Here is a 21,597-nt window from a genome sequence, read left to right on the forward strand (position 1 = left end):
GCATTAAAAATACATCCTTAAACATTTATATAAGACACACAAAAAAGTAGGTGTGTATAATCTGGTCACTAAGTACTTTTCCAGCTTCCTCTCTGGTTAGTTCCCCTAACTCACATTCTATACTCTAGCTATGGTGATCTTTCAATCCTTGGAATATTCTATGCTCTCACCTCCAGTCTACACACCCCATTCCTTCTGAGAATACTTTATGGCTTCCTCACCCCTTACCTGGATAATTTCAGTTCATCTGTCAGGTCTCAGCATAGATACCACCATTCTCAGAGAAGACTTCTCTAGCCCTATACCTATTCTAGATCAGAGTGTCATGATATCAGAATAAAAATCATGTAAAATTATAATTGCCTACTTACTTGTCTGTCTCCCTCCATTAGACAGCAAGAGTCAAGAGGACAAGAATACTATTATCCTGTACAACTTAGTATCCCTGGAGCCTAGCAGGATGCATAACTGATATAGATATTCAATAAAAAGTAGCTGAATGAATGAAAAAATTTGCAACTTCTCCAAAATTCTTTAAAATTAGTATTTTTTTGTGAGCAATCACAGGAAATTAATATGTTTCTTGACTGATCATATCCTACAAATCTGTAAATCATTTATTCTAAAACTCCTCACTTAGAAAGACAACATACATTTTTTATTAGGTTCTGTGCTAACTGACTGGCTAAATGTATGAGTCATTTTAGATTTACACCTCAAATATGTTTCAAGAATAAACATGTCTTTATCATTAATTCTTCCATTAATTGTCTGGGCATATTTAGTAAAAGCTATTAATAAACATCCTCCAGAGGAATTAGTTTTTATCAGGTTTATTGACGAGGGAGTGTAGGAAGGAGACAATATTTCACATTTACACATCTCTATTTCTTACATTACGTAAAGCCTTCAAATGTAGGAATTGGGGTAGTCTCATTCTGCTGTACTTCTCCCGTGACATCTACTATAACATTTGACATGATTATTTACATAAATCTTTCAACACCCAAAATGTCTTAAAAGATCAATATTGACTCTATTTTGAGTGACTGCGTGGCTATCCAAAACAACAAAATATATGGGTGAAAAAACATTCAGTTTTGATTGTTCTGATTCAATCCCAATCTTGAGCACATACCGTATAGAAGCAACTCTACAAAACTCTGGAGGAAAACAATGACGGATAAGACATGACACCTGTCTTCACGCACCTCAGGATCTATTGGGATAGACTGACAAACTATTCACAACGAACTGCACAAATCAGTCTATGTATATAGCACAGAATAAAAGCACAAAGGGCTAAACAGGGGCACTTTTTTTAATCAAAGTCCTTTGAAACCTTAAACCTGAATCCCTTCTTTCCATAGTCTATGATCAGGAATGTGCTTTGAAATCCCAGGACCAAGATCTAGACCAGCCAGAATCCTCAGTCGTCAAGAACTTTTTTTTTTAAGATTTTATTTATTTATTTAAGGAAAAGAGAGAGAGCATACACACTTGTGAGTGGGGAGGGGAGGGAGCAGAGGAGGAGGGAGTGGGAAAGGGAGAGAATCCCAAGCAGTCTCCGGGCTGAGCCTGAGCCTGACCTCTGGACACTGAGATAATGACCTGAGCCAAACAAAGAGTTGGATGCTTAACCGACTGAGCCACCAAGGTGCCCCAAAAGTAGTCAAGAGCTTTAAGACTGTAAAGCCAGGGGCGCCTGGGTGGCTCAGTTGGTTAAGCGACTGCCTTCGGCTCAGGTCATGATCCTGGAGTCCCGGGATCGAGTCCCGCATTGGGCTCCCTGCTCAGCAGTGAGTCTGCTTGTCCCTCGGACCCTCCCCCCTCTCATGCTCTCTCTCTCTATTTCATTCTCTCTCTCAAATAAATAAATAAAACCTAAAAAAAAAAAAAAAAGACCGTAAGGCCAGGACCCAATATGATCCTAAAACTCCAGGAGGAAAGTACACTGAGATTTCAAACTCCTGGTGCTTTCTCTACCTTCTGCCTGATTGGGAAGTCCTTTGAGATCTCAAGCCTAGCTTCTTTGCCTATACAAAATCCTCTCAGGGGCTCACAGGTCCTGATTTGTCTAGGATAGTGTGAATTTATACCTTTGCCTTCATGTAATTATTATGATAGTCCCTTTCTCTCTGATTTGGATGACAAATTGTATAATCATCTAACTGATTCTGCAAAGTGTTCTGCAGTCCTAAACCCAAAATCCTATCTACCCATAATTCTGAATAAATTATTCTAAAATCCTAATCTCAGGATTTTTTCTATCTATATACCCCTATCACTGAAATAGTATTTGTGTGCAAAAGCCAATATTTTCAGGGCATCTGGGTGGCTCAGTTGTTAAGCATCTGCCTTCAGCTCAGGTCATGATCCCAGCGTCCTGGGATCGAGCCCCTCATCGGGCTCCCTGCTCAGAGGGAAGCCTGCTTCTCCCTCTCCCACTCCCCTTGCTTGTGTTCCCTCCCTCTGTGTCTCTGTCAAATAAATAAATAAAATCTTTTAAAAAAAAAGTCAATATTTTCATACCTGATTACAGTTGAACATTATTAATAACCATTTTACCTTTAGATGCCACCTGGAAATACAGAGAAGCAAATAAGCTAAAGAGAGATTAACAGGTGTTTGAACATGTGCACTTTTACATCCATTACAGATAGTTTAAAAATACCATTTGTGTATTGTATACCTGTTTATTGGTATCAGCCACAGTTTCATCCTGAAGAAACTCACTTGGTACCTCAAGTTTTATTAAAAAACGAGCTAAATATGCTCTTTTCTTCAGTTCATTAGTTCTCTGAAGAAGCCAGTGGAGCACTGGGTAAATTACAGGTTTACTTCCAATCACCAGACCCTGACGAAAGGTACTCCTATAAAAAGAAAATAAACACGTGCAGGTGATCAACACCCCTCCCCCCACTTATAACAAATAAACCTCGAAACGAAATAAAATCTCAAACCCTAATTTACAATTTCTTGATGGCTTTCCATGACTATTTTTTTTTTAAGATTTTATTTATTTAGTTGCCAGAGAGAGAGAGAGAGCACAAGCAGGGGGAGCAGCAAGCAGAGGGAGAAGCAGGCTCCCCGCGGACCAGGGAGCCTGATGCGGGACTCGATCCCAGGACCTGGGGTTCATGACCTGAGCCGAAGGCAGACGCTTAACTGACTGTGCCACCCAGGCGTCCCTTCCATGACTATTAAAAAAAAAAAAAAAAAGATAAAACCAAGGCTATTCTAAAGTCATTCTCTATATCAACAATAAACATAAAATTAGGCCCGAATATATCACTGGACTATATGGGGAGGTTGTATTGGAACCATTAATTGGTACAGTCTACCTTAATACTTCATTGACCGGGCAAGTTTAAATGATTGTTTTTATCTAGGATGGCATATAAATGATAAATGATAAAATGGAATAGTGGGATTTGCCTGACTTTTTTGATTTGGGGGAGAAACTGACCCACTTAAGACTTCTACATGACAAAATAATATTAAAAGTTCAAGATTATCTTGAAACTCAGTGACGTTCTAAAGCCATTGACAGAGAGACCAGGTATTGCCTAGAAAGACTGACTACAGAGCATGAAAGTTTAGATATTCAAGCATAGCTTTAAGAAAGCAACACGTGATCAAATTCTTACATGTCTGTGGCATTTCCTGGAGGTTTATATTTGAGGATACCAAGAAGGCTCAACATCCTTTTGGCTGTTTGCTCTGGCATCTCCTCTCTGATATCAACAACTTGCTAACAGATAAAGAAATTGAAAAAATATGTTATTGTTGTATATCTAACAAAGAACAATATTTAAACTCACTGACAAAACTGTTCTCCCAGAGCATAACAGGCACAATGGTCTCTTCATAAAACAGATTAAGTATGGAGGCCCCCAGATTCCAAGTGAGGGTACATACAAGTCAGATCAGGATTTGTATTAAGAATGTCAAGGTTAAAAAGTACCCAGTGGAAAAAACCAGTGTATAAGAGACATGACCTAACTTGCAATACAATAAAACCTCTGTAAAAGCATTTTCGTTCCAGGACCAAATAAATTTACGTTTGGAGTAGAGAAATAATTTCTAAATAAGGTACAAGCAGATAATTTAATTTTTAAGCTAGTAGAGAAATCTTAAAGATCATTTATTATTACTTTATAGGCATGGAAAATAAGGCCCAAGACTCACAGATATTTAGAGGCAAAAAATGGCTTTCCTACTATCCTTTTCATCACAAGAAAGAGAAAACTCTTACCTTTGGGTCAATCTCAGCCAGAACATCATTGAGAACTTGCAATAGTTGCATTGGCTCCAGGGAATCAAATGTGATTAAATTATAGTTCTTCCTAAAAGGCTCCTTATTGAGATTGTCCACAATGAATTTGATTTGATCACTCATAATTAGGTCATAACTAAAAATAGAGATAAAATTCCTCAATACTGATAACAAACATTCTGGAAAAAAAAATCAGTATTAAGTTTATAGGAAGTAGGAATGAAGAGTATAATTCTTCATGGCATACAAAATGCTGTGAAAAGGGGTATTTTGTTGAAAGAAATCAGAATGTGAAGACTTTATTATGAATGTTACAGTATACTGCTAATATTGAATACCAAATGTTTTGTATATACAACTGGTAAGATAGCCATCATCTGAATTAACACTGAATTCATATGGACAAATGAATAATAAATCCCACCTACATTAACATCTCTCCCATTCAGCTCTACAACTACCCAGGGGTAAAAATTTGTTAGGCTACAGACATGCTTCTAATTTTTTTTTTTTTTTTTTAATTAGCAGCCCATGTTTTAAAAAGTGGGAGTTTTTTTTTACATTAAAATCCAGACATACAGTTTCTCTTCAAAATCAGATCTGGCAACCCTGGGCACACATTTGTGCACAGCCACACCCAAACGAAGCTGAGCAGAAGCCACAAGCTTTAGCCTGGATGTGCATTCTTTGGTTTTGTTCTGGTTTCCTCCACCAAGCACTCTTCACGCATTGATGTTAATGGACTGTAGGCATCGACTCTGCCACGGTCGAGTAAGTCAGGCCCGTTTCCCTGCGCCTACAATAAGGTAACAGCCTCCAGTTTTCTGGCCCCTGCCTCTCCTATTCCAAAGCACTTGTATGATTCTCATTGCTCACAAAATAAAATCCAAACTTCTTGGATTTTGATTTTTCAGATCTAACTCAATTTAGCTTTCCCACTTTTATTTCCAAATTGTTACCTTTCACTGTTTTAAATTTCACCCGACTGAAAGTTACTGCTCCCTAGTTTCTCCACCTCTGCCTTCAGTTAATGCTGTTCTCTTGCCTAGAAAGACTCTTCCTCGCCTGATCTCCACAGGTGCAAATCCTAACGGTCTTTCAGGGTCTGCCCTCCAAATGCACGTTCCTCCAGGAAGTCATTTTCAAGCTATCTCCCACATTCTCCGTCAGAATAACGGCAGCAGCACCTACCCTCCAAGTTAACCACACTTTATCTGCACTGCTCTCCTAGAGTTACTTTTCTGTTTTGTACTAGTACTTATGTACATTTTCTCTTCTCTACTAAAATGTAAATTCCGTGAGGACCTATCTGTGCCTAATTCTATCTGTGAATACCCACCGCATCAAAACAGTGACTTCTTCCATAGACTGGATAAATGTGTTCACAGGCCCGAGGCCAGAAAAAGAAAGATAAGCCTAAGTAGGTTGATGGTGATCATAACTTTCCGGAAAAATTAAGTATCTGAAAAAAGCTGAAGCAGCTTTACCAAGGTTCCTAGTGTTTCCTGCATGAAGGTATCAATTGTTTAGTATGGGAAGAAGTGGTAGAAATTTTGCAGGCAGGCAATTTTTTAAATTGGCCATTTAAAAAAAAGGAATTAAAGAATGAAGTGCTAAAAAAAGAAATAAAGAAAAAATTACTTCAGTGCTTAATAATTTTTAACTAAGAAATTAATAGATGCTATTTTATCAAAGACATTAGTTGGGGCTGCATGCATTTTGCTCTGAAATAGGTTTTTTTTAATTGGGTGGGTGGAGCTGGATATTTGGAAAACATTACATGTAAAACTATGAATAAATGATTATTATTGCTAAAAAATTAAGTCAAAAGATAGTAGAAAGGATAAGTAATGTGCTTTAAAATTTTGCGGTTTCCTTTAATCTACAAAAGGAAATCTTTTTCATAAAGTAAATAAAAATCCACATTGGAGATGCAAGCTTTTCACTGTTAAAAATATTTTAAGTAAAAATCCACGTCATAACCTTCACTTACATATATAGGTTTAATGATTTAGAAATTATATGTATATAATATATAACATATACACACACACACATATACTTTTTTCCCTTTAAAAAAAAAAAAAACTTGGATAAACGAGTAAAACGTTACCAGGAGAGGAAAAGAAACTAGTTGGGTTTCCCCCTAGGTGCCCACCAGCTTTCAGATGGTCACCCGCTAAGGACAAAGATCTACTCAACAGGTAGGTTGTCTATGCCCAGTGGGCTCTGCGCTCTAAAATTAGCAAAAGCAATTACTCTCCCTCTACCAGCGGAAAGTCGCCACACTAATTCACGAGCACTTACCCACATAAGAGCCCACGGGGGTGGGGGGAAGAATTAAAACCAGGACGTACGTTTATCTGGCACAACTCGGGACAGAAACGACGCTGCCCTGGTCCCAGGCCGGCATGAGCGCTGGACCAGCAGCCTCTTGGGATTCCCAAAAATAGTGTTTCCCCCCGCCCCTGGGGTTCGGGACAGGGGACTCCACATCCGACCCAGACACCTCGCGGGGGGGTGATCTGGGCTCCCCGACCACTCAACCCTCGGCGGGGCGGTCAGGATCCGCGCGAGGCCCGGCAGGCACCGACCCCAGCGTTGGGGGCTTAACTGCTGCGACCCTCCCCTGGCGAAGGTGCTGCACTGGGAAGGGGAGGAGGAGGGAGTTCTTTCCTTCTGGGGGGGTTCGGGGAAGTTTCCGAGCGCGTGTTGGCGAGGTTACCTCAAATTCTCCTCAAGAAACCTCTTTTCCCCCCCGCAGGAGGCATCCAGGCTCTACAGGGTTCCTAGAGACGAGCTCCTTGGCAACGGTTGCTAGGCCGTGGCATTACGTCACTTCCGGCGGGTGGGCCGGGGCGTTTCCGCGGGGCCCTTGCGGGCGCGCGCTGGAGCCGAGGTACCTGGCTGGGCAAAGTGAGGTGCCCCGCCCACTTGCAAAGTGCGTTTACGGGTCCTGAGCCACGGTGAGGACTGGAGACCACTGTACTTTGTGATGTCAGCTGGCAAGGAAAATATGAGAAGAAAAAAATGAAATTCCTCACGCCCTGAAAACTTAGTTGCCTGTTCAGACATCTTGGAAGAAACCAACTACAGATTTAGCATCAGTTTTAGAGCAAAATAAAACAAACAAAAAGGGAAACAATTCCTTATGTTTCCTCATAATGTTCAAATTCCTTATGAGGCATCTCCTGTTTGCCTTGCCCTGTGCTGGCTGCTGGGGATGCAAAGGAAGCCAGGAATTACTACAGGGCTCCTGTTCTCAAGGAGCAGAGTCTAATGTGGATAAAGAGACGATTGAAAGGCAACTCCAACACTATCATAAAAGGGCCCAATAATGGGGGAGCCCAGATGAAGTATCCTGAGTTTATTTGGGGCTGAAGGGACCCTACGGTCAGGAAGGGTTCCATCAGACAAAGTGATGTTTAAGGATCAGTGAAAATTAGCCACATGGATATTTTTTCGGGCAGAGGGAACAGAACATTGCAAGATGAAGCCATTGCTGGCTGCCTTCTGACTATTGAACTATCAAGCAGAGGCATCCTGCGGAGCACTTGGAGGAAAACGAAGACCCATTCCAGCTCACAGATACTCCTGAGGAGTTGGAGGAGGCAACGCTTAAAACCTCGAAAAGCTAAATAATTTAATTAACTTTGGGAGAAACAATAAAAGATTCATATAAGGGATTGCATAATTAACTGATGGTGGGTGTATTAGGAGATTCTCTCAGCCACCAGGATTTGAAACCTGGGTCTGCCATTTTGCAGCCTCACCTCTCTGAGCTTTCCTGATCTTGCCTATAAAGTGTGGCTATAATAATACTTTCCTCCAAGGCTGCTGTAAGGATTAAGACTGTCAATACAGGTAAAGTAATTAGAACAGTGCCTGACACTGGAAGAGCTAAGGACATTTCACCTTTTCCCCCCTGCTTTTTAAAAAATGAGATGGTTAGATTTGCTCCTTCTACAGAGTCTACAGATGTAGGCTATAGAAAGAGATAAGAGTGGTTTATTGGGTAGGTTTTAGTTCCTCCTCTGCCTGTTGCAACTATTATAGAAACATGATAATTTTCAGTTCTGAGAATGTAATACTGTGTAAATTGGAGTAAGCAATGGAATCCACTCTTTGCACGCAAACCTGAATGGATTTTATGCTTAATGTGGTTGCTCTGGAACACAAGGAAGAATTTGAGGCCAGTCAGCATGCTTCTTGGGATCCATATACTGAGAAGCTTATATTCCAACTTGAACCGAAAAAGAGAGACATAGAGAAGCCCGCTCGTATTAGCCTATCTATAGGGCCCAGATACAGGTCAAAGGAAGACTAACCACCCCCTGATTCATTTATGATAAAACCTTGAGTGGATTCATGAAGAGTCCAAGAAGAACTTCTCGGCAACAATTCCACAACACTGAAGGCTGATTACATTCCAAGTCAAGCCACCCACGTGAAGACTTTTTTTCCTCTTAGATGCTATGTTGAGTCTTCCTTGTAAACCCCCAAAGATGTCTCTTGGCTGAACTGTATTTGACATTTTTAATAGCTGAAGGGAAGTCCAGTTATATGAGATAGTCTTTCTGAAAGATTCCCACCCCTACCCTGACTCTATTTAAAAAACAGTTTCATCAAGGTATAATTAACATACATACAATTCACCCATTTAAAGTATATAATTTATGCTAATTCAAAAAGATATATGCATCCCTATGTTTATTGCACCATTATTTACAATAGCCAAGGTATGGAAGCAACCCAAGTGTTCATCAATAAATGAATGGATAAAGAAGATACACACACACACAGAAATATCACATAGCTATGAAAAAGGATGGGCTCTTGCCATTTGGGATAACAGGGATGAACCTAAAGGGTAGGGTGCTAAGTGAAATAAATCAGACTCAGAAAGACAAACACCATATGATTTCACTCATATGTGGAATCTAAAAAAACAAACAAATGAACAAACAAAAAGCCACATCATACCTATAAATACAGAGAACAAAGTGGTGGTTGCCAGAGGGAAGGGGGGTTGGGGGTGGTTAGACAAAATAGTTGAGAGGGAGTGGGAGAAACAGGCTTCCAGTTAAGTAATGAATAAGTCAGGGGAATAAAAGCCATAGCATAGAGAATACAGTCAATGATATTGTAACAGTGATGTATGGTGACGGATGGTAGCCATGCTTGTGGTGAGCATAACATAACACATAGAGATTTCGAAGCACCACGTTGTATACATGAAAACAATGTAACAATGTGTGTCAACAATACTCAAGTTTTAAGAAATTATTATTAAAAAACAAAGTACACAATTCAATGGCTTTTGGCATATCCACAAAGTTGTACAACCATCACCACTATCTAATCACAGAACATCTTCATCACCCCAAAAAGAAAGCCCATACCCTTTAGCCATCATCTCCTAGTTCCCAATTTAAAAAAAAAAACCTGCCACCACACAGCCCCTGGAAACCACTAATCTGCTTTCCTTCTCTATGACTATACCTTTTCTGGACATTTCATATAAAAGGAATCATAAGTATGTGGCTCTTTGTGTCTGGCTTCTTTCACTTAGTATAATGTTTTCAAAGTTCATCCATGTTGTAGCATGTATCATAACCTCATTCCATTTTGTGGCAGAATAATATTACATTGTTCATCCATTCCTCAGTTGATGGACATTTGGATTGTTTCCACTTTTTGGCTATACTGAACAATGTGCTATGAACATCCGTGTACATACCTCCACTGTCTTATAGATAAAGCACTATCTTTTTTAAAAAAAAGATTTTATCTATTTATTTGTCAGAGAGAGAGTGAGAGAGAGGCAGGCAGAGAGAGATGCAGGCTCCCTGCTGAGCAAGGAGCCCGATGTGGGACTTGACCCCAGGACCCCTGGTATCATGACCTGAGCCGAAGGCAGACGCTTAACCGACTGAGCCACCCAGGCGCCCCTGGATAAAGCACTTCCATTGGCTAAGTCAGATGAGCAGGGGCATGGGTAAGTGGGAGGTGGGTGGCCATTCATTCTTGGGTTTGTCTTTTCTGCTGAATTCTTGTTAATTTTAGCATCTTGGGTGCTCATGGTTGTAGACCACAGAACTGAAGCTGTGGATTCCTTAGCAGTTTTTGGTTGTAACAGCAAACTGTTGTTGAAACCTACTTATCCCTTGCTACCAAAACACTAAAATACCCAATCTGCTTCTCACCTGAAGCCCTCTGATAAGAAGATGCTGTTACATGGAAGTGTGCTTTAAAAGTTCACCAGCCTCGGGGCGCCTGGGTGGCTCAGTCGTTAAGCGTCTGCCTTCAGCTCAGGTCATGATCCCAGGGTCCTGGGATCGAGTCCCGCGTCGGGCTCCCTGCTCGGCGGGAAGCCTGCTTCTCCCTCTCCCTCTGCCTGCTGCTCCCCCTGCTTGTGTTCTCTATCTCTCTGTGTGTCAAAGAAATAAATAAAATCTTTTAAAAAAATAAAATAAAATAAAAGTTCACCAGCCTCTAGTGGAGAAGAGGGTGGGGCCAGGTGTGGAGGAGGTGAGAGGAACTAAAAGCTGCCCCTTACAACTCCCTTATTTAACCTTGTAGATACTGCAAGGCCATCCACGGCTGTGAACTTCTGCTCTGGTTATTCAGAGGAGAAAAAAAATCACTCCTGGTCAAGTGTTTTTTTTTAAGACCAGTTAAGTACAAAATTAAAATAAGGAGAGGGTCATTATTTCATGCAATTGTGAAGTCCAAGGATATTCTACCTTCAGGTATGGCTTGATCTAGGTCATCTTGATATTCTTTCTCCCTCCATTGCTCTGTCTCTTATCTCCACTTTCCTCTGAATGGGCTGCTAGTAGCAAGAGGTTTACACTCTTCCAGCCTAGCAGCCTCACTGAAACTAGAATCTTTTCTCCAATAGTTCCAGCAAATTCCCTCACTGGTCTTAAGTGTGTCAGGCCCTTCTTGAATCAGTTGCTATGACTCTGATAGATGAGTCTGGGGAGGGCTACTCCCAAAAAGTTAGAACTGGATTCTGTTACCAGAGGTAGAGATGCAGTGCAAACAAGAACAACAGATGTCTCCTACAGTAGTCAGGGAAGGTGGTTAAATCTTAAAAGCTGGGTAGGCAAAACCAGAAGAGGAAGAAATGAGTCTGTACTTATGCTGGGGAGTACAGTATCAGTGCAAACCTTCTCCCTGATTTCCTCCCAAAAAATCATCTTTCTTCACTGCAGGCTTCCGTCATGGGCCAAGTGAGGTCTTGAGATATCAGCAGACTCCCCAGGTCTCCACAAAAATCTGAGGATGCTGTGAACATAATGCCTCCAGTCCCTTCTCGTTTCAGAACTTCCAAACAAGAACTTTCCTATGCAGCGTACGGGAAAGCCAAGCCAATTTTCTGTTTTTGGTATTAAATTTAGACCTTTCATCCTGACCATGAGATATTTCTGGATTCTGCATGAGTATTCAGAGAATGCCAGTTTTCAAGATGCTATCCCATCTGGGGCTACTCTGCACACTGCCCACTTTATCTCATTCTTTTAAAACAGGGAAAAATGACCCAGACGCAGGAACAAATTCGGAAGTGGGTTATTCTGCTATTCATTAATTGTCACTTAATGCCATTGCCATCTAGGTTACTAGGCAAGGAAAGAAATTGAATTTAAACAGAAACCTGAATTGGGTTTCGCATATACCCTAAATTGCCTTGGCTCTGGCGATTTAATCTTGTGGGTATGTTTAGTAGCAGAATGTGCTTTCCTAAAAGGTGAAAATATAAATAATATGTGAACCATTCAACTGGATGGATGAGATTCCAGAGGTCTTGTTAAATGCGTGCGTGGTACTACATTTTTGTAAGACAGTTTTTTTAATGGACTTCGTGAGATTAATGGGCAAAGTAGAGGGGTCAAAATAGTATGCAATTCATATGAAGTCCTTGGGTACAAGTATGGATTGAAATATAGGATACACCTAACATTTCTACTGGGCTCAAATAATAATCACGTCATCACTTACTGAGTGCTGACTGTATGTCAGGAACTCCGTTAAATACTTCACGTATGTGTCAGAATTTATTAAAATATTAATTTATGTGTGTACTCCTTCTGTTTCTCATCCTCTGGAAACAATTTGCATTGCCTTGAGATTTGCAGGCTGAAATTAGAAGTCGTACTTCCTGCCTTTTGTAAAGGTCTGAAGTCTTTGGGGGAGATTATACTGGTTGTCCTCGAGGGGGGAAGCGGAGAGAGGAGTTCCTTCCAAAGTAAGGAGAGAAAAGAGAGATGCTAAGAAGAATGAGAAAGGGTCAAAGGTTGATTATTCTGGGGCAGCTCCTAAGAAGGGAAGAAGATGAGGAAGCCACATCATGAATCCAGTAGCTTCTGGTGTGGCCAAAACTCTTCGTCTCAGGCCTGACATGGAAGCATCGACAATATTGAACCTGAAAGGACCAGGCAGTCTGGGATGATGGGTGGGTGATCAAGGAGTCACCAGGATGGGCCGGTGACAGAGGACTGCAAGTGACTCCCCGAAGCTTTGCCCCCGCAGAAGAGCCCAGGGACTTGGCAACCCCCAGGATGTGTGTGAGAAGGAAATGCCCAATAATGACAGGTTGGGATCTCAGACTTGGATTTCAGTTGATTATAAAATAACGTCCTTCCTCTTGCAAATCTGGACTAAAATGGCTCATCTCTGTATCTGTCAGCTTCCTAGCAGGATAAAGATGGCACAGTCTGTGCAATTGAGGAGAGCTTAATAAAGCTCTTGCTATCTTGATATCAAGATAATATCTTGATAAATATCAAGAGCATTTATAAAGATACGGGCAGGGTTGAGGAAAACTAACAAAAGAACCAGCAACAAAAGCAGGCATTGCTGCCCTAACGCTGATGCAGCAAAAGAAGGCAACAGGCACCAGAAGCCTGACAGAGTGAGTAGTTGTATGGAGAAGGTTGCCTAACAGGACCCATTAGATGCAGCCAGTCTTGACCTCACTCTCCTTCAACCCTCTGATCTCCCGCCTGGCCTCTCATTGGCTAAACCCAATAGGGTGCCAAAGGGGGAAGGCAGACCCCTTGAGGTCATCGGTGCAGACTGGGCTCCCAGGACACAGAGCCAGGAAGAAAATGGCGGAGTGGGGATCTGGAGGGGCAGACTGAATTAATTATAAATTGAATTATATATTGAATTACACAATCCAAGTGATGGGCAGGAAGGCCTGGTGAGGTCAACCAAACTACTCCCATGTCTTCAAGCTCCCCTGGCTCTCTAGCTGAAGTTCCAGGCATCGCATGGAGTTGGGCCTAATTTCATTTCAGCGCTCTGCCCACACCCATATCGTCTCATTTAATCTTCACAACAAGTCTGCAAGGACAGTATTGTTTTTTCTATTTTATAATTAAGGAAATTGAGGCCTGGAGAGTTACTAGAGGGCCCAAGGTCACAAGCCTAGTAGCTGGCTGAGCCAAGATTCAGACAGTGTCGGCCTGATCCCAAAGCCATTTTCACCAACCTACTAAACTGGCTCGAAACCGTCTCAGCAGAGTCTGAAAGAAGGACCATAAATCAGACCACCGAAGCAGGAGGCAAAGGGATTTTCTGTGTGGGAGGGCCAGCGTTAATGTGCTGTCTGGCTTTCTCTGCCTACAAGGGCTTTGCCAAGGAAAGTCTTCTCTGATCCAGGTAGGGCTAATGGTTTAAAATCTAAGTGCTTACCCTGGAATCACAGAGGGGGAGGACAGAGAAAACACTTGGCCCATGATGGGAAAAAAAAGTATATTTTCATTTCAAATGCCTTTCAAGTTCTTTTTTTCCCAGCTGAGTGTTGGTGTATTTATAGAATTCAGGGGGAGTATTTAAGGGTAACCAGCAGTAGAGATGCATTTTGGGCCATCGGGAAGCTCGGAATCACGCAGGAAAAGGTTGATGGGAGGAGACAAGTAAAGGCCAAGATCAGCAGGGCACAAACTGGCCTTCTCCTTCATGTTGCCAAGAACTTTTCTCCCTTCTGGGCTGATGACGTCAAATCAAAGTCTATAAGCGTGCTATAGATAGATGGAATCAGAGAGCTAAAATGATGGGCAAACAGATGAATGGCTAAACAAATTGTGGTATAAAGATACAGCACAATATTATTCAGCCATAAAAAGAAAGAAGTACAGGCCCATGCTACAACATTGATGAACCTTGAAAACATTTTGTCACGTGAAAGAAGCTAGACACAGAAGTCCACATACCATGTGATTCAATTTATAGGAAATATCTAGAAGAGGCAAACCCATAAAGACAGAATACAGACTGGTGATTGCCAGGGGCTGAGGGGAGGGCACAATGTGGGGCACCTGCTTAATGGGTACAGGATTTCCTTCTGGGGTGATGGAAATCTTCTGGAGACAGAGGTGGTAGTTGCATAGTATTGTGAATGTACTCGGTGTCGCCAAATTGTTCCCTTTAAGAAGGTTAATTTCATACAGTGTGAATCTCACCGCAATTAGAAATAAAGGATGGGCAGACCTTGGGAGGTCAACCGTCCATGCTAAGTCTTCCAGGCTGTCTTTGTTCCTTTCAGCTCAGGACATGAGGCCTAATTTCATTCCCGGATTTCCTCCTCTCTCTACTCCCCAACCACCAGCCTCCCTTCTGTGGCTCACACACACCAAACCCGTCCCAGCTTCAGGACTTTGGCACTGTTGCTTCTTCTGCCTGGCTGTTCTTCACCCCAGTCTTGCCCCGGCCTGGCTCTGCCTCCTCACTCAGGAGGAGGAAGCCAAGTGGAATAGAAAATATCACACAGAGTAAGGTAAACATCACTGTGTCAGAAATATTTTTGCTGTGTCACAAACCACTCCAAATTTATGAGCTTAAAAACAACACGGTTTTTCTTCCCCACAAGGCTACGGGTTAGCCGGGCTCAGCTGGCCAGTTCTTCTGATCCACTTGGTATATGCTAGGGTCGGCTTGCAGCCCAATTCAGCTGGGGGCTCATGTAGGGCTAGAACATCCAAGAGAGCTCCCCTCCTCTCCAGGGCCTCAGTTCCCTGCTGTTTCCTCCTTCACGTGGACGCTCTTTCTCCTTGTGGTCTCTTGTCAGGCAGTGGTCTGACCGGAGCTTCCTTACACGGCAGCAGGGGTACCAAGAGCATGAAAGTGAGAGCCACCAGGCCTCCTAAAGCGGAGACCCAGAACACACAGTGTCATTTCCTTTGCATTCCATTGGTCAAAGCAAGTCGTAAGACCCTCTCTGATTCAAGGAAAGAAGAAACAGGCTCTACCTTTGGATCAGGGAGTGGCATGTGCATACCAGGAATGATGTTTGCTAAATTGTTGGCAGACATCTTTGCAGACACTCTACCACAATTGTTTTTGCAAAGGTTTTATTTCAATTTAATGAAAATGCATGTGTGTTCTTTGGGTCACACAATAAACGTATTTCTTGCTGTGAGTCACAGTCAAAAGGTTCAAAAAACACACTGCTTCCATATCCCTTTATAAATTTCTTCCATAGCACTTAGTACTCTCTGAACTGAATTTACTTGATTGTATGTCTCTCCCACTAGAATATAAGCTCTCTGAGGGCAAGGACCTTGTCGGCCTTGTTCACGGCTGTGTCCCCAGCACCTCAAAGGGCCCAGCACTTAATAGGTGCCTGATAAACACCTGTTGCTGTTAAATAGGTAGAAACAGCTATCAGATATTGGGTGCTGAGCACATAAAAGCATTTTCTCATTTAATTCATTCAATGCATATTTGGGCACCGACTTTGTGCCAGGCACTATTCCAGGTGCTGGCGAAACAACAGTGAACATAATTGACAATAATCCCTGCCCTTACTGAGTTTACATTTCATTATAACACTAGAATAGTATCGAGTAGATTTGTTGATACTATTTTGACAGATAAGGAAACTGAGAGTCAGAGAGGTCAGGCAACCTGCCCAAGGTCACACAGCTAATAATTTCAGCCTGACCTGGCTCGACTCCACTCTACTGCAAACGTTGGGTTTTGCCCAGAGCTGGGTCTCAGTGGTTACAAATCTCAGTTCCTGCAACTGCTTCTCTGACGGATCAAACTCTTCTTTCTGGGAATCAGGCACAGGCAGTGGGAAAAGGTGAGTTCCATGACCTCGCGGTCCCTGCCCCCCCCACTTCGTGCCGATGGCTCACACCTGGGGTGTTGCAGATTTGAGCAACAGCTCTCCGTCACCCCCACTGTCTTATCAGCATGTGACATCCCCAAGTGGCTGGGACCTGCAGGCCTGGCAAAGAATGCAGCTGGAACGAAAATAAACCTGCCACATTCCTTGGCAGCCCCCTGCCCCTTCCCGCTCTCCAGCTATCCATCCTCACAGCAGAGTCTGCCAGGGAAGGCCAAGAGAGGGAGAGCAGGGGTGGAGGAAGCCAGTGCTGCTGCCGGCCAACCCCTGGAAAGAGAGGGAGAGGGGAAGAGAGGAAGAGAAAGAGGGAGATCACCTTATATGGGAACGTGCGCAGACAATGTGTGGCAATGCCTTCAAGTGCAGCAGAGGTCAGATACCAGACAGATGGAAGAAATTAAACATGGGACAGAGCGTGTTCCTGGGCCCTGAAAACAGCTCTTGTTTCACAGCGAGTTCGCACAAAGCCTGGCCCGTTTTCCTTTTTTGCCTAAGCCGAGCAAGACGTGCGTCCTAAACTCTACTTGACTTTGACTCGGGCCCCCTGACTCTGGCTTGGCAGAGGTCTCATCCTTTAAAGTCATTTCTTTGATGAACAAAATGCCTCTTTGCAAATAAAAAAGCCTGGGCCTCTTTCCCAAGACTTTCCACTCTCTCTCCAAAGTACATAAATTAGTGGTTAATGAGTAAATATGCCTTCATTTCTCATTTATTCATTCATTCATTCAACAAATATAGAGGACCAATTATGCCCCAGGCATTGAGCCAGGTGCAGGGAAGATAGCGATGATGATGATGATGATGATGATGACGACAATGAGAGTAACCATTTGTTGATTTGCACTCATCTTATTAACATTTCAATTCATAATAATTTACTCAGCACTTCCATGTTGGAGTCATTGGCGATACAGAACATTGCTCTAGAATCATCTGGTCCCTGCCCTGTGGCGTTTGCAGGGGTGTGGGGGAAGGCAGAAATGGCAGATATTGAACACATGATTCCAGAGATGCCTCATGACAGCATTTTGAATTAGCTACCATTATCACATTCATTTACCCCAGGGTTTTTCAACCCCAAGCACTATGGATGAACATTTTGGGCTGGATCATTCTTTGGGGTGTGAGTGTGTGTGCATGCACACATGTGTGGGGGTGGGGGCTGCTGCTCTGTGCATTACAGGATATTCAGCAATGTCCCTGGCCTCTAGCCACATGGTGTCAGTAGCAATAACCCCCTCTCCCCTAGTTCCTCCAGTTGTGAGAACCAAGACATGTCTCCAGACACTGCCAAATATCCCTGGGGGAGTGGGGGCAGGGGTACAAAATCACTCCTGGTTGAGAATCATGGATTCAACAGATGAGAAAGTAGAGACTCAGGGTGGGTTAAGAAACTTCCTAACAGGGCGCCTGGGTGGCTCAGTTGGTTAAGCAACTGCCTTCGGCTCAGGTCATGACCCTGGAGTCCCGGGATCGAGTCCCGCATCAGGCTCCCTGCTTGGCGAGGGGCCTGCTTCTCCCTCTAACCCTCCCCGCTCTCATGTACTCTCTCTCTCTCAAAAAAATAAATAAATCTTAAAAAAAAAAAAAAAGAAAGAAACTTCCTAACAGTCAGACCACCAGCCAGCAGGATTCGCACCCTGATCATTCGGACTCCAAGGCCCCTGGGCATCACCGTTACAGTGTGAAACCCCCTATTTCCTTGATAGCAGATAAAGCGTAAGTTTGGATGATCATAGACTTCTTTAGCTCCTTCCACAAAATGGAAGTCATCTGTGTTAGTTCAGATCCTCTGAGAAGCAGATGCCAGGACAGGTCCGAACCTGCACAAGATTTACCGAGGATTTACTTATTTATGCAGGTGAAAGATACAAGGGAAGGGAGCTGGAGTAGGCAGGAGAGTCATCAGCCTGCAGTGCCAGCCTAACAGCTGTGAAAGGTGAGGGGGAAGGAGGACTGGGCAGGAAGAGCCTCAGACAGCAGTGTAGCTTGAAGAAAGTTCCGGCCATCCTGATGGGGAGTTCCCAAGCCAAAGGAGGCTCTAAGAGGAGTCCCAGGCCGGCCAGCAGCGGGCCTGCACTAGCACTCCCACCTAGCACTCCCACTGTGCTCAGTCGTTGGCTGGGGGAAACTGGTGGAGCCAGAGGGGCAGGACCCAGGACTGTCAGTCAAACATGTTCTTCGAAGCAGACTCTCCTGAAGGAATTCTGAACGGTGCACGCCCTTGGCTGCCACATCATCAGAGAAGTGCTGCTCTGTGCTTACTTTCACTTTAAGGCAAAGAGATCTAAAAGGCACTGGAGATACAGTGGGTTACAAAGCCGGGTTGGCATCCTTTAAGCAAAAGGGTCCATTTTCCTTGGGATGTCTTGAGCTTCTTAGTGAACTTCAAAGTCAGCTCTGACTTGGGTACCACCAGCAAGGAGGTAAGGAGTGCTACCTTGAGGAGCTACTTTGTAGCTTGTGGATGTGGGCACTCCCTGAGACTCAGTTTCCCCACCTGCATAATGGAATCAACCTGCCTTATCCTGAAGGGTTGATGTGAGGATTGAATGAATATTTACGGAGTTGCTTTTCAGGAGAAGATGGAGGTCATCCTCCATGAACTTTCTGCCTATCCCTTGGTTTTGTACAGATTTCTCCCTGCTAACCACCCTCTCTCATCCTTCCAACTGAGATTCATCTTGGCACCTCCACAAGGGATAACAAACTAGCATTCCCAGGGCTCAGTTTCACAGATTGACAAGCTGTGTGTGGCTCACAGAGTGCTAAACAAACAAACCAATAGCATGAACCAACGTTTGAAAATTGAGATATTTCAAGATGAGGCAGCCAATCAAAACCAATGTGTCTCAATTCCATTTGTTCAGGCTGTGTGGATTTCTGGGTTCCCTTGAAAATGTGGGAAAGCTAGATATGCTGTGTGGCAGATTGGCTAAAGTCGAGAAGAGGCTGCCTGTTCCAGATGAGACTTGCACGGACCAGGTTTCCAGTCCCCACACATCATCTGTGATCCTGAAGCTAGTGTCAGTTGCCCATTAGCATCATGTTTGTGCTGCCATTTTTCTTAGAATAATATTCCTTTGTCTCATGTATTTATCAAATGGGGAAAAGGTAGACCAGGAGATCTATGGTCTTTCTTGCACTTGGTCCCATTTCACCTCACTTAGATCACCACCTGGCACCTACTTGCAGCATCCAAGTTTACCTTTAGACGAGGGGCCTTTTAAGCCTTTCTGGAATTTCCTTCCTAAAATTATCCCTGCAATTTCATAAGAATCCTCTACATTTTTATTTCCCTTTAGTTCAAAAAGCACTGTCATTCAGCCAAGAGGCACATATTATTTCCTTCATTTTAGAGAGGAGTTGAGTCCTGGACAGATGACATGGTTTTTGCCCAAGGACACAGCTGGTTAGAGGCAGAGCAGAGCCCTACTGATCCTAAGTCTGATACTTTTTCCATTACTCTAGGCTGCAAAGTGTATTAGAACTTTCAGTTGCAAAAGACAGAAAGTTAACTGAAACTGGCTTAAGCAAAAAAGGCAATTTATTAGCTCATATAACTGGACAATCCAAAGGAACCATAGGCTTCAAGTACCACCAGATCTAGGAGCTCAGATGTTATCCTCAGGACTCCGTTAATTCTTCTCTCTTGGTTCTATCCTGTTGGCTTTATTTTCACGTAGCCTCTCCACTCACGATAGCAAGACATCTACCACCAGCACTAAGCCTTATCCTATTAGCTTCAGATCCAGATGGTCCCAACAAATGGAACTGAGTCTCACTGGTCCTGATTAGCGTGATCTAATTATGTGCCCACCCCTGAGCCAATCACCTGCCGGAGGGATATGGTGTTCTGATTGGCCAGACTCGGTCATGTGACCACCTCCAAACAAAGGAGATGGGATTAGCTACACCCAAAGAGGAGCTGAGGGATGTCAGTGGAGGAGTGACTCCCCAAATGTAAAATTGGGTGTTGTTATCAGAAGTGGGGCTGAATGCTGGGCCGGCATATCCACTACACCTAGAATCTTCCCTACCACGGACTCCTTCCCTCTGGCGTCCCAATATGCACCAGTCTTCTCCCCTACCCCTCCCTGCCCTGTCTTTGTTCCGGGGACATTCCCCTCCTCTCATTGGAAGGCAATCCTTATACACTCTTCCCTAATTCAAATGGACTTCAAGACCCAGGTGAAGCCTCCCCTATTCAACCATTGTGGGCTACAGTGGACTTGTTCCTCTGTACACTGAGACTCTGAACCACGCACACCAGCACTCAGCTCCATGGCTGTTGAAGGTATGAATGAGGAGATAATTTGCACGAAATACAACAGTTAGAAAACAGGGCCTAGATTAGAAGAAAATAAATAAAAATGTTAGCCGTAGCTATCTTGATGGGTTATTGGCGATTCTGGCTTTTCTTGATTCCTTTCAGTATTTTCTACAATTTTACAAAGCCAACAAATGATAATAGTAAAAAGGAAGCAATACAAGTCGGGTTTCAACAGCTGGACTATAAGCGAGATGCCAGTGAGGGCCAAGTATTGATTCTCTTACATCTCCCCTAGCTCCCAGCCCGGGGATTCACTCAGGGTAAGTCAGTTCGAGCTCCTCGATAGCTAAATGAACAGCATCAGGATTTATAACAGACTATTGATTTCCTTTCCAAAAGCCAATCCTCATTTCCTCTTGCAGACTCTCCAACCCCAACCGTGTGCGGGGTCCTCCCACCCCCTCCTCACTGCTGTGTGCTTCATGGAAGCAGACTCCAGCCCCAACCCCTGCTCTAAAGGCTGAATCCTGCCTGGTCTAATTCAGGGTTTCTTAACGTCAGCACTATTCACATTTTGGGGGCAGGATAATTCCACTGATTTGCTGAGCTGCTTCATGAGACACCTTGGAGATTACCTGTTATATGAAGTGAAAATTGTCCTTACTGTCTTAAGTGTGTAAGCTAGTTTGAGTTGTGCCTTTCTGTGACAGCATCTCAGCATCTTAACCAACCCAAGGGTCTGTTAAAGACATTGCAAAACATACAAATAAAACCGCCATCAAAAACCAGGATTCTCTCGGTGCTCGGGGGTGGATATCAGAATCTGGAGTTGGGGACAGAGGTACCATTTGATAGTCCCTTCTGAGTAAAACTATTGATCTATAGCCATTGCAGTCCCCCACAGGA

At 43.3% G+C, this 21,597-nt stretch overlaps 1 protein-coding gene across 2 annotated transcripts in view; it reads right to left on the minus strand.

The window, feature by feature from the left end:
- Positions 1-7,092, minus strand: part of IFT81 (intraflagellar transport 81) — a 78,286-nt gene extending 71,194 nt beyond the window's left edge. For both annotated transcript variants that reach the window (XM_028116411.2, XM_028116410.2), the window contains exons 1-4: positions 7,005-7,092; positions 4,259-4,415; positions 3,651-3,754; positions 2,693-2,873 (exon numbers count right to left, since the gene is read on the minus strand). In XM_028116411.2, coding sequence (XP_027972212.1) covers positions 2,693-2,873; positions 3,651-3,754; positions 4,259-4,402 — 429 coding nt within the window. In that variant the 5' untranslated portion in view covers positions 4,403-4,415; positions 7,005-7,092. The remainder of the gene's footprint in view (positions 1-2,692; positions 2,874-3,650; positions 3,755-4,258; positions 4,416-7,004) is intronic.
- Positions 7,093-21,597: the final 14,505 nt, after the last annotated feature.

This window comes from Eumetopias jubatus, unplaced genomic scaffold, assembly GCF_037043125.1.
Source record: "Eumetopias jubatus isolate StellerSeaLion01/CBP00866 unplaced genomic scaffold, mEumJub1_p1.0 scaffold_16, whole genome shotgun sequence".
Taxonomy (NCBI): domain Eukaryota; kingdom Metazoa; phylum Chordata; class Mammalia; order Carnivora; family Otariidae; genus Eumetopias; species Eumetopias jubatus.